The 14,096-nt window shown below is 36.2% G+C and overlaps 1 protein-coding gene and 1 pseudogene across 2 annotated transcripts; both read left to right on the plus strand.

Annotated features, from left to right (window-relative positions):
- The first annotated feature begins 1,026 nt into the window (after window positions 1-1,026).
- On the plus strand, window positions 1,027-3,640 carry LOC105040965 (trans-resveratrol di-O-methyltransferase). 2 transcript variants are annotated; one of them, XM_073254377.1, is made up of 3 exons: window positions 1,027-1,904; window positions 3,150-3,239; window positions 3,340-3,640. In XM_073254377.1, the coding sequence occupies exons 1-3, from the start codon at window positions 1,116-1,118 to the stop codon at window positions 3,457-3,459; spliced, it is 999 nt and encodes a 332-aa protein (XP_073110478.1). In that variant the 5' UTR covers window positions 1,027-1,115; the 3' UTR covers window positions 3,460-3,640. The 2 variants fall into 2 exon arrangements, with proteins under 2 accessions (XP_073110478.1, XP_010916033.1); XM_010917731.4 differs by having other exon boundaries at window positions 1,028-1,904; window positions 3,150-3,640.
- Window positions 3,641-5,232: 1,592 nt separating this feature from the next.
- On the plus strand, window positions 5,233-7,554 carry LOC140856127 (trans-resveratrol di-O-methyltransferase-like; annotated as a pseudogene).
- The last annotated feature ends 6,542 nt before the right edge of the window (window positions 7,555-14,096 follow it).

The following is a 14,096-nucleotide window of genomic DNA, read 5'->3' on the forward strand; positions in this document are numbered from 1 at the left end:
TGAAAAGTAATAGTTGAGGAGTTAATTATTTTGATTATCATTATCATCGTGGCTCGAATAAGAAAGAGAAAATAATAGTAAAAATTTGCTATATAGTTACTGAAATTTGATGCCATTTATGAATATGATTGAAATCGGATCAAATATAAATTTGATACTAATCTATCTATATCCATATTTATTTTGTCTGACTAATACAATATGAATATGGATATTATTCAGATATAAAAATACATATATATCGATATTTATTTTAAATGGTTGTGGATTGGATTGTGGATATAATTATGGATATAAGTTAGATAATTAAATTTTATGACTACATAATGAAAAATATTATTAAATAGATGATACATCAATTTAATAATATTTATATGATTATATATTTTTTAAAAAAATTAAAAAAATTATATAAAATTATAGATAGATTCGAATATTCGATCATTATTTATCTATATTTATATCTATTTTTTTAATAAATATAAATATAAATATAGATATTAATTAGATCTTCGTATTTTTATCTATATTTAAATTAATTCAGGTACGAAAATAAATTCAACGTACATAATCTAAACCACTTTTACGTTTATTTAGGAGGGATCATAAGGTATCGTCACCACTTCATACGATGTACGTGCTTTCTCAGAATTTGTATTATTGTGATAATGATAAAGTCAGCAGAATACTGTTTTCATATCATAGTAAATTTTGTTTAGAATCATGTACGATGAGGGCCATTTGCAAAATATTACTGCTCGTGACCCACGAAGCCTCCGGTGGGGGGCCATTTGCAAAATACTACTGCTCGTGACCCACTAGCAGACACAATCTATTCCCATCAACCAGCTCAGGGGTCGACCCCAATCCAACCACAAAATGACATGCACAAATACGAACGAAAAAGAAATAGAAGGCGAAACGAAGCAAACGTGCCTGTGCACAATCCTGCGTGGTACAGTAAGAAATATTATTATTTTATTTAATTTGGTACAGCAGCAACCACTCTCTCTCACTGGCTACATATAGAGCTGAAGCGCAAGACCATGGTACTGCAAAACGTATCTCAATTACTCAATAGATCTCTAGTGTAGAGAAATTAGTGAGCTCACACGATGGAACTCACTAAGGAGAAGCAGCCAGCCATGGACCAACTCCAAGACAAAGCCCAGCTGTGGAACCACGCTCTAGGCTTCATTAGATCCATGTCCTTCAAGTGCGCCATCGAGCTCGGCATTTCCGACGTTCTGCACAACCACGGCAAGCCCATCACTCTCTCCGAGCTTGCCACCTTCCTCTCCATCCCTCCGTCCAAAACCCCGGCCCTCGGAAGCCTCATGCGCTTGCTCGTCCACTCCGGCGTTTTCGCGAGTCACCCACAACAAGGAGGGGGAGAAGAAGAGGGGTATTTCCTCACGCCGACCTCTGAACTCCTGGTGAAGGAGGAGAAGGCGTGTGTCTCGCCGTTCGCGCTGCTGATATTGAACTGGACCATGTTGGTGCCGGGGCACCAGCTGGGGGAGTGGTTCATGGCCGGGGCGGCGGCGGAGACGCCGTTCGACATGGCGCACGGCAAGGGGATATTTGGGGAGACGAACGTGAGGGCAGACTTCAACGAGCTGTTCAACGAGGCGATGGCGAGCGACGCGCGGCTGGTGACGGAGGTGGCGCTTCTGCAGCGGCAGTGGGAGATGCTCCGCGGGGTGCGGTCGGTGGTGGACGTGGGCGGCGGAACGGGCACGGTGGCGAAATCCATCGCCAAGGCGTTGCCCGAGGTGCGGTGCATGGTGCTGGACCTGCCACACGTGGTGGCGACGATGGACGAGGAGCAGCGGGAGGGCGTGGAGTTCATCGGAGGGGACATGTTCGAGCACATCCCTCCGGCGGATGCCGTCTTGCTCAAAGTAGGATATCCTCCCAATTAGAGAATATTGCATAGTTTGCTTTTTATTATAATATACGAACGAGCAAAGCTATGGTAATTAATTAATAACTCAGAAAAACCACCGAAAAAGTCACTCTCGGTTTCTTAAACCAATCATTTAATGCCACGATTCGCGATGCCAAGCGACGACAACACACCACACCAGTTGATTGACCTTTTTCGGCGATTTTTTTAAAATTACTTGGGTATTTTACTAAATTAATTTATTTAAAAATAGAGTAAATGTAACAACTATTGGGTCAGCAAGGGTGATGGCAGGCTCAGTCAGATTAAAGCTGATCATGAACGGACCTTGGACCAAAATCATCGAGCATAAAATATCAATACTATCCCTCGTATATTCTATAAAAATATATTTATTAATAATATAAAATATATTATAATAAAATATTAATATTTATTAATAAATTTTATTAAAATATATATTTATTAATCCTACAAATTATTATTTTTATAAAAAAATATTACTTATTTTTATAGAAATAATATTGTTATTTATACTTATAATATATTATTTATTAATACTTATATTTATTTTTAAAAAAATAAGAAAAATAAAAATAATATATTAAATAATTTTATTATAGAAATATAAAATATTAGATGGGATCTTTTCTCTTCTTTTCGTCTCTCTTGTAAAGATGAGTGAACCTTTCTCATATCCTCTCCTTACGGATCCATCAAGTATATTTTTATATGATTATTCTCTCACATACACAATTTTTTCTTATTCTCTTATATATTTTCATAGTATATTTTCACATAATTTTTTTATTAAAAATTATTATTATAATAAAGTTATTGGTTGAGCTAGTGAACTAGTTCAATGATAAAAGGATAATTGCTTCTTTTTCTTCCTGTTTTCTTTTCATCTGTTCGTGTTTGTGCTTGTCTTTTTGGTGTTGAACTAGTTTATGATTGAATTGATGGATTTGATCTAACTAATAATTTTTTATTATTACATATTATATCCGGATAACTAGTTTTATCCAACCTTGCAACTCAGTCCAAAGAGAAATTCAAATTTAGTGGACTATATTGCAAACCTAATTAAATCACACAATTGGTATGTGCAAAAGTGTTCATCATATTGGTAATTCATCCGACTGGATTCCTTAGAAATGTGGAAGCAAACAAAAACAAAAGATTTAAATCACAGCTACTTTTTGCAAATCCTAATTCATTAAAAATTAATGTGTTACAGTGGATATTACATGACTGGAGTGATGAACACTGCATCAAGATACTAAAGCATTGCAAAGAAGCTATTCCTACTAAGAAAGATGGTGGAAAGGTGATCATAATAGATATGGTAGTTGGTGTTACGACTGATATTTCTATCTCAGTTGAATCACAACTTATTTTTGACATGGAGATGATGATCCTTACTCCAGGAAAAGAACGAAGTGAAATTGAATGGAAACGTTTATTCCATGCTGCAGGTTTCAGCGACTATAAGATCACACCATCTATGGGTTTACGATCAGTCATTGAGTTGTATAACTAAATATTAGATGAAGTGCGGTGATTGGCTTGTATTTTGGATGAACATGCTTCTATTTATATGCTTATATAGCTATTGGCTTGTATAAGGATAAACACCAAATTACCTTGATATGCTAGGTTAATTTGGTTAATCATAAGTAATTGCCGCATTGTATGTCTTTCTGTAATCCAATATTACTTTGCTTATTATGTATGTTTTCTTTGGTCATACTACCACTTCTCCACTGTAAAGTAATGGAAACGTTATGTTATATAGTTTATTGATTATGGGAGTTTACAAGGTTAAATAACCTGGTGGACATTTGTAATGTTACATAATTTGTGAAAATTAAGCATGAATGGGAAGTTGAAAGCAGACCGAATTTCCTCGAGACAGAATAAGCAACTAATTAAATGTCTCATTAGGATGGAAATTGCTCAATATTTTATTTTTGAAGGGATATTAGCACAAAGAAATTGGACTTAAACATTTTATTTACATAGTTAATCATCTTTTAGTAAAATTGCAGCTAATCTATTGCTGCTGGTGGCTTTTTTTTAAAAAAAAAGGTATTAATGTGATCTTATTTGACCATCAAAAATATTGGTATGTCTAATTTTGCCCAGTTGGCCATTTTGGAATTGATATTATAAAATACCAAAGAGCATACGTGGTTTTTTTGAAGCATGAATACATACATACATACATACATATTATATATATATATATATATATATATATATATATATATATATATATATATATATATATATATATATATATATATATATATATATTGAAAAAATATATTTGAAAAAAAATTTGGGCTGCCTTCTATAATTCCAGATCGAACAACTATTTTTTGAGTAATTTTAGGATATTTCTGTGGGCGATAATGGACGCTAGATTGAAATGATCAAGTCCTACCTTCCGCATGCAAATAAGTAATGAATAGATGTAGATTGTGAATTAAATGTTGATATGTCTACTTCTGGATTACAATATAATTCCACCAGCAATTTCAGATGCAAGTAAGCAACGAAGCAAGACATTTGAGATACTTTTTGAGTGCTTCTAAAACCATCACATTGGTCGGTTACATGGACTAGATTAGAGATTTGGACATCTCTGATCCGGTGAGAGAACGCCGGCCCTTATTTTCGGACTGAAATCCTTGCTTATTGGGATTTGGATTGGCGAGGTTCTGCATGTGCGGCGTATGTCCCCGATGGAAAAAATTTCGTTGCAACAGTGATACCACATCAAATTTATCACAACCCAATCAGAATGCTTATATTTCATCGATTGTCATGTATTTCATCGATTTTCATGATGATATTCCACACTGTCGTATCGATTTTCAATTTTTGATTGAGTTGCTATAAGTTTGATATGGTATCACCATCTCGATCTCGTAATTGGTTCGTTGGTCAATGTGCATGACCTGAAGCATGATGAACCATTGCGAAGATCACGAACGGTCCATGATCGCATGCACGCTGGACTTGCTATCCCGCTCTTGGATAGAGAGGATCCAAATCCCATTTTATCGCTCCCATAGATGATAGGATTTGATTGAGGTTTGATCACTCGGTTTTTGCGGCGGTTCTCCTCAAGCCATCCTTGACAAAATGAAACAGCCCACCGGAATTGAAAACTTGTCGCAACATCCCAAGATGTTTGAACACGCATCTGTACTCATCCGTGTACTCTGAGCCTTGATTCCGAAGCTCCAGCCATGCATCTCATCACGCTATAAATAAGTGTGCGTAGTTTCCCAGTGGAGCAGGCCATTAACCTTTAAGCAAAGTACTCGCCACAACTAGCTAGTATCATGGAGCTCACCAATGGCCAGAGCTTTGGCAAGCCTTTCCAAGCCCATACCCTTCTTTTGAACCAATCTTTCAGCACCGCCGGGCTGATGTCCCTCAACTGTGCGGTTGAGCTCGGCATCGCCGACCTCATCCACAGCCACGGCGGCCCTATGCCCCTCTCCGAGCTGGCCAGATCCATCCCCATCCCTCCCGAGAAGGCTCCTCTCTCCGCCGCCTCATGCGTCTCCTCGTGAGCCATGGCGTCTTTGCGGTGCAACCTGATGGAAACAGTGAAAACGAGACCGCTTACCTCCTCACTCAGGGCACCAACCTGTCGCCCTTCATCCGGGTCAACTCGGATCCGTCTTTCTTGGGCACCAACCTGTCGCCCTTCATCCGGGTCAACTCGGATCCGTCTTTCTTGAAGCCATGGTTCCACATGGGCGACTGGTTCAAGATAAAAGGATCGAGTCCCTTTGAGGTGGCCTACGATGTCAAGTGCGTCTGGGAGCTCACCGCGCAGCGGCCCGAGCTCAACGACAAGTTCAACGATGCCATGTCGTGCGAGACGTGCTGGGTGATGAAGGCGATGGTGACGGAGTTCCCGCAGTTCTTCCGAGGGCTCAAGTCGCTGGTGGATGTCGGTGGAGGGACGGGTGCCTCGGCAAGGATGATCGCTGAGGCCTTCCCGGACCTGAAATGCACCGTGTTCGACCTCCCTCACGTCGTCGCCACCTTGCCGGAAAGCAAGCTGGTCGACGCTGTCGGTAGGAGTATGTTTGACTCCATTCCACCGGCCAATGCGGTCTTTCTCAAAGTAAGCACTCTTTTTTAAATCTCGAAATCGCTATAGATCTATCTATGCATGGCGATCTGGTTTTACTTTGCTAAACGACACCGAAGTAAACCTATATACGCAGGTTGCTCTAACTCGAGCAAGTCATGGAATTTGAGTTAATCGTCGGCATCCAATGTTAGCTGATGTACGTTATTCATGAAGACTCGACGCTTTCGAGCAAAGCGGATGGCTGCCGTCACAGGCCGTTACAAGCCATTATGAAATAAAACGACGGATGATGAGAGCGGAGATAATTACATCACAAAGTCCACCAACTTTTCAATATCATGTCGCTAGCATGATTTAATTAAATATATATCTCCACAAACCTGCGCACATGCGCGCAGTTACACACACTATAATTCTCAGTTTCCATGCCATCAGGGCCACCCGCCACGGCCTACATATTTGTTTAATTTATACATGATTATAAATGGGGCTGCCGGCTTTATAGAGTTGCCTTATTGGTTGAAGGTCGTGGAGCAATCTTCCAACAGCCCTTCCAACAGACATGGATCGCTTAAATAATCATTTTGAGATCAATGCAAATTGATGAATAAAAAAGCCGGTAGCCTTACGGTGTATGTAGCACAATCCAATAATTGACATTATGACAGAATATCAATTATTCCTTTGTATAACAGCTATAACTCAAATTCTTTTCTAACAATTAATAATTTATAGTGTTGATGGTTATGCATATCCCAAGAATATATAGTGCTATTATAGTTACATTAATTACATAAAACAATGGAGGATCTTAAGTTATATATAATCCAATTTTATGCCTTAAATATAGAAGCTCTAGATTTTATGCTTATGATGAATTTATGGAGTCGCATTGCACAACAGAAGGCACTTAACATTGATAGCAATATTCCACATATAAAAATTTGGATATTTGTTGCATTTGGCCTCGCATTTATCTAATTGTGTATTTGTAAATTGTATGCTCACAGAGTATTCTTCATAATTGGAGTCATGAGGATTGTGTCAGGATACTAAAACGGTGTAAGGAAGCAATTCCACCTAAAGAAGAGGGTGGAAAAGTTATCATTGTGGATATGGTAATAAACTCGAATGATGCAAAAGTAAATGAGACACATCTCTCCTATGATGTCTGTATGATGATCGCCGTTGGAGGAATGGAGCGCAAAGAATATGAATGGCGAAAAATTTTCAACGATGCTGGATTTAGTGACTACAAAATTTTTCCATTATTAGGTGTATACTCTATCATTGAGCTTTACCCTTAGCCATGTGATAGCATGAAAAAAATTCATGCAAAACTTATGATGTTTTTCAATAAATGTCTTGCACTTGATTATTAGTGGCTTGATACTCATATTCGTCTTCAGTCTATTTAATGCAATCCAATTAGTTGTCTAAAAGAGTTTGAGATTTGTTTCTTGTGTGTTTTTATGAGGATGGTAATTTTTCATTTCAGAGCTCAAATAAAAATTTGTGTACACCATCCAAAATTTGTATACCTCATTAAATAAGCTGAACAAGTGTCCACCTCAAAAATTATAACTCTAGATTATTCTGTCATACCATACTCAACGATAAATAATCATCAACCATGCATCACGAGGTCAAAAGTAATATTTCTTAAATTACCCGTGGCTACGCATGCTGTCGTTGCAAAATGTATCATGAGGTCAAAAGTAATATTTCCAAAGCTTTTCTTTTCATTTATTTATTTTTAGAAAAATGTGCAAAAGCCTACCAAAATTCACTTCGGTCAGTATTGAAACGAGCAAAATATCTTTCCCATCTAGTTACCGTCTTTCTATCTTTCGCGCGAAAGAGATTCACCTTCCTCCACACTAAACTACCGTTGAACCGCCCACTGCACAGCTCTTAAAGCACGCCGAGCTCCGTCATTCATCCATCGGCTTGGATCTCAAAGCAAGCAGCTGATGATCCAACGGTGGATTCGCACGAATAATCCTCCTTTTGCGCGATGGGCATCTCCAGCGGCATACTTGTACTTGGTTAAACTCCAAAAGATAAGTCGGTGGGCCACGCGGGCTCCATTCAAACTTCGGACCAAAAACCAATTCTTTACCCGAGCCTGGCCCGCCCGGAATCTGAAATGACAGTTCCAATTGATCCAAAACAGGATCTCTCTCTCTCTCTCTCGATCGATCGATCCATCGGTAACCAAAAAAAGGCCCAGCTCTGTAGATTTTAGGCTCAATTTAGACTTTGTCACCTACCTATTGTTGAATATAAGCTTGACATTTCTGGGTTAGGCTGGTTGGTCTTGCCGTCCCATTGACATTGAAAGTATAAGAACGTCTAAAATAGAACTTAAGGTACAATTGGTTGAATCTATGCAAGATTACATCCGCTTTGAGAATTTTGAGAGTGGATGCCGACGCTACTTTGAATCAGTGCTCTCCTACAGTTGCTGCTGCCCACCTTAAAAATATTATGTTATATTATGTCAATGGCCTTGCCGTCCCATTGGCATTGAAAACATAAGAATGTCTAAAACATAGCCGAAGGCACAATTGGTTGAATCTATGCAAGATTACATCCGCTCTGAGAATTTTGAGGGTTGATGTTGATGCTGCTTTGAATCAGTGTTCTCCTCCAGTGACCGCTGCCCACCTTAAAAAATATTATGTTATATTTTTTCAGTTTTCATTAAAATATCTTTTTGATGGAAAATGGAGGAAGCGAGATGCTTCCCCGACGGTGGTCATTAAAACGACAAAAACGTGGACCTGTTTGGTACTGCTTATTATTTATCATTTTGTTTTCAGAAATCCAAGAACAAAAATGAAATGTAGACCGAAAAAACCATATAATGGAGTTCTTTTGTTCTTTGAAATTGATTAATTGTAAAATCCTAGAGCTTTTGCTGACAAATACTTATTGCTTTCATGAAAGGGTGAATACAAAATAAAAGCAAAGAATGCAAGAAGTTTAGTGAAAATGCTATCTTCAACATTAACTTAATTATAATTTTCATTCAAAAAAAAAAACATATATATATATATATATATATATATATATATATATATATATATATATATATATATATATATATATATATATATATATATATATATATGTATAGTTAGTTAGTTAGGAAATGCATGCAATTTTATGGGACATTGGATATGGAAACTTAAGTCTAGTTAGGCCTGCAAATGGATTGGATCTCCTCAACTTGGGTCAATTCTATCCGGAGCAGCTCGGTCCTCCCATCAATCCAAGCCATAAGTACAACCTCTGCCTGTTTCATAAAATAAGTCGGATGAATTTAGAGTTGTCACACCCCGAACCCAATACCCAGGTCAGATACGTGATGGCCGCACACTCTTTAGAGCAAGCCCTAAAAAATATGTAAGGCCAAAATAAATCATTACAACCTTAACATCCATAACAATTAATTTCAACAATAATTCATAAAATCTTACGTAATTACAAATTAAATTTCTTCAATCCTCTGATCAGATACTATAATACTCTATCTATACATCTGCTCATCCGCAATCCAAACTATAGCCAATCATGAGCATCCTGTATCTCTGAGAAAAAAAAGAAAGGTAAAGAGGTGTGAGCTTTACAGCTCAGTAAGAATTCTCATATCACACTGATATAGTAATATAGTTTGAAAATAAGGATAAGCAATAAAATATAAAATTCGATGTTCAATGTCTAGAATAATGCAAACATCCATAAATTTTGTCTTGTTAAAATAGATGTATCATCATATGTTAATAGGTGAAACACTTTTGTTCAACAATTGTTTCATGTCTTATCTTTCATTTCTCTTTTCATAATCACATGATTTTTAACCTTTTCTTTTTGGCTCTGGACTAACCAAGTCTATACCTCAGTCATCATCTGAATTAATTTTTACTTAAAAGCCTTTCAAGACTGTCCCAAGATGAGCTCCTGACCGGCTGTCCCACGTACGAAAGTCCGTGAAAGGCTGTCCCAGACATAACCTCCAGACGGACTGTCCCAGAGATGAGCTCCTGGCCGGCTGATCCACCTGTAAGCCAGTGGGGGCTGTCTCAAGTATAAGCTCCTGACGGGCTGTCCCAGGCATAAGCTCTTGACTGACTGTTCCACATGACAAGGCTAGTCCATACCATATATCTCTTTCTTTTCATTTAATTATTATGTGTTGATTTCATCAAATCAATTCCGACTTACATTATGATCAATTTAAATATGTCATATCCATATAATCATGCCATCAATCTCTGATACATATATATTGATATAACATACTCATGCTCAAAATCAAATAACAGTATCTCAGATATAATAAATTCGTCGATCTCAAATCCGACGATGCAAAACCAATGATGCAAGATCAACAGTAAAATAGCATATATAATAGTGATCATGTACATGGATTCTTACCTTTACTGATGACTGATCCAAGTATAAAAATCAATATTCTTCTTTAATTTATGAATTTCTCTAACAAAATATTTCACTTGACATCTTATGTAGACAATCATATCTCTTCATGATCCTGATCAAATGTAAAAATCATATATGAAGAAAATTATACGATAATCGATCATAATAATACAAATCTAGGACCTCTCTTAAGATTAACCAAAATTAGGATTTATCTAAGTATCTGGATTCTCCACTGATCCATAAGACTTCTAGAGAGAGAAAATTTTAGAGAGAGAAAATAGAGAGATAAAGTGGAGAGAGAATCTTCGTATCTTTCAAATGAGGCAATCATGGTCGAGATCATCAGAGGTCCTATCAGGGTGACTCAATATGAATCAAATGTTATAAATTTCGAATAGGATCGGACTGGGATCAGATCTACTGTACGAATTTCGGAACAATCTCAGATCATCTTATTTTTATCTCAAGTTTATTCTAGGGTCTATGATGAAATCAAAGAGAGAGAGAAAGATTCTAGAGAGACAAAATCCATAAAAAGAGAGAAAGGTCTAGAGAGAGAATCTAAAGAGAGAAACTGGAGAGAGAAGGTAGAGAGAAGAGAGAGGAAAGAGGAAGAAAGGGGAGAGAGAAAAAATTCTCTCTTTTTTTTATTTTTATTTTTCTCTTTCTCTTTTTCTTTTTTTTTTTTTTCTTTTCTTCTTCTTTCTTCTTCTTTTTTTTTTTCGTTTTCTTCGTTCTTTCCTCTTCCTTGGCCGAATAGGGGAGGACCAGAGGGAGGCTCGGTGGCTCGGCTTCGACAAAGGCGGCAGCACGATCGGAGGTCCGACAGTAGGTGGAGGCGGCGGTGGAGCCAAAGATGACCGATGATGAGGTTCGGCCGGCAGGGGATCTAAAGAATTTGAAAAACAGGGGATCCATCCCTTTTCTTTTTATTTTTTCGGTCATTGGCCGGTCACCGGCGGCCAAGACCTTCAGGAAAGAGGGATAGAGACATGAGGGTCCTATTCTAGGGGTGAGATGCTACAAACGACGGCGTCGGTGGCCGAAAAAGAGAGGAAAGGACCCGGCCGAAACAAAGCAAAACAGGGTTCACCCTTTTTATGGATTTTCCGACGAGCTCGACGGTCGGCGAGGGTGCACCGTGCTGTGGAAAGGAGGGGAAGGAAGAGGAGAAAGAGAAGAAGGGCTTACCTCAAGCTTCAGTAGCATCGTCGGCTCCAATTTTCGGAGAGCATGGGTACGGGAGGCCTTGACTTCAATTGGAGAAAACAAGGAGAAAAGAGAGAGAGACCGGTGATCATCGTGGGTTATTTAGGAGGGGGAGAAGGGGTCTTAAAGAGTGGAGGGGAGGTCTAATCCTCCTCAGATTCGACTTCTTCTCCGGTGATTTGGGTGGAAGAAGACTCCCAGCGGGAGTCTTCTTGGTTCCATTCTCTTTTTTTTTTTTATATATGGGCTTTGGGCTTTTGGGCTTGGTCCAGAGCCCAAATGGGTCGGGTGTTACGAGAGTAATTTTCTTCTTCCTGACCAGTGTCTTTTCATGGGTTCAACACAATTCTCCATGTACAAAAGATGATAGGGCTCAGCCTATATGATCGATCCTTTGTTTCTCAAAAAAGAGTCCTACCACACCTTGGCCGAGCTACAGAATCTTCAAACCTAATTGTCCAAATTAGTGCATAATTTGAGATCTACAATTCAAGTTAATATTTTCTCAGAAAGATCAAATTGCAAAAATGCATCCCACTTAGAAGAATATATGATAAAATTCTTTATACCTAAAGAACATGTGAGGGGGGACTTATACAGAGACAGGTTTGTATATGTAGGCCATGCATGCTTTATTCTCCTGTCCACAGATATATTTACGCACCAGCACTAGACCAAGTAACTGCGCTTGCACTTGCGAAACACTCTTCTTTTTCTCCCTCGCTCCTTGTTGGAATAACAATGGGAGCAGCACTTACTCTGATTATCTAAGTTAAATACTCATCTTTATGATTCGAATGGTTGCTTTGGCATGTCATTACCCATTTGTAATTAGCTAATCTAAGAATTCAACCTGGGTATGGTTACAATGGACTTGGATTAACTTGTCTATAGAATATTGTGAAAAGCTCACGTTTCAACCACTGGATATTGTCCATCAAAAAATATATATAAAAAAAACTACTGGATATTGAGCCACCTCAGACAACCATACAACGAGTATTGGGAATGCCATGAGGGGGTTGCCAAAACGTTTTTTTAGCTTTATGGACTCCTCGCTAATCGACAGGTTGTCCAGCATGTAAGCAATGCCCATTGTTTTATGAAAGGAGAAAAGAAAAATCTAGCAATCTGAGAACACTAAAATTAATGAAATCCAGCTTATACAGACATCCACCCAGGAAGAGATGGAATGAAATAATAAAGCTAAAAAGAGGGTGCTCTTTGCCTGCCCCACCACACTTTTTCCAAAACTAAAGCAGCTCCCCAAAAGAGTGCCTTGAGTCCTTCTCCCGAGTAATATAAAAAAAAAAATTAATTATTAAAATAATTTAAATTTAAATTTATTTATCGATTTGATGTAAAAATGATAAAACGCCATTTTGTCATGCCACGTCACCTCCCCATTTCCCTCCCATTTTCCACGTTGACAAGGCGGGAAAAAAAAAAAAATAGAAACGCCATTTGGTATGGCGTTTTTAAAAACGCCATTTCAAACCACATTTTTAAAAACACCATACCACTTGGCACTTTTAATTATTCTTCCAAAAAAAAAAAAAATATTAAAAAAATTAAAATTAAAATTTTAAATTTATAAAAAAAAATTTATAATTTTGATAAAAATAAAAATTATCATTTCAAATTAGTATCCCCATTTGAAATTATTTTTTTTAAAAAAATTATAAAAAAATTATAAAAAAATTAAAAATATCTTAAAAAAGCATTGAAAAGAAATAGAAATTATAATTCAAAATGTTAAAAAAATAAAAATTTTAATTTTAATTCAAATAAAAATCATCATTTCAAATTACAATCTCCTTTTGAAATTAACTTTTTTTAAAAAAATATCATAAAAAAATTTAAAAAATTATTAAAAAAATAAAAAAAATTACAATTTTGAATAAATTTTTAAAAATAAAAATTTTAATTTTAATTAAAATAAAAAATAAATTTAAATTATTTTCTTCATTTAAAAATAATTTTTTAAAAAAAAAATATGTAAAAAAATATTTAAAAAAATCTTAAAATTTTTAAAAAATAAAGAATACCATAAAAAAATGAGAAAGAAAGAAGAAAAAATAAAAATTGTAATTTTGAATATAAAGAAATAAAAATTTTAATTTTAATTCAAATAAAAACCATCATTTCAAATTACTTTTTCCATTTCAAAATATCTTTTTAAAAAATATCTGAAAAAAATTGTTAAAAAAAAATAAAAATACCATAAAAAAAGAATTTAAAAAAAATATAAATTATAATTCTAAATTTTAAGAAAATTTTTATATTATAATATTTCTTAAAATTTAAAAGAAATATAAAAGAAATATAAAAGAAATATAAAAGAAATTTTAAATTTAAAAGAAATATAAATTATAGTATTTCTTTTAAATTCTTTTTTTATGGTAT

Source organism: Elaeis guineensis, chromosome 3 (assembly GCF_000442705.2).
Source record: "Elaeis guineensis isolate ETL-2024a chromosome 3, EG11, whole genome shotgun sequence".
NCBI classification, from domain to species: Eukaryota; Viridiplantae; Streptophyta; class Magnoliopsida; order Arecales; family Arecaceae; genus Elaeis; species Elaeis guineensis.

Excerpts from the sequence above, each read along its gene's own strand:
- LOC105040965 (XM_010917731.4), top strand. The coding sequence starts at position 1,116 with ATGGAACTCACTAAGGAGAAGCAGCCAGCCATGGACCAACTCCAAGAC. Across the intron at positions 1,905-3,149 it reads CGGATGCCGTCTTGCTCAAA|TGGATATTACATGACTGGAG; the intron begins GTAGGATATCCT and ends AATGTGTTACAG.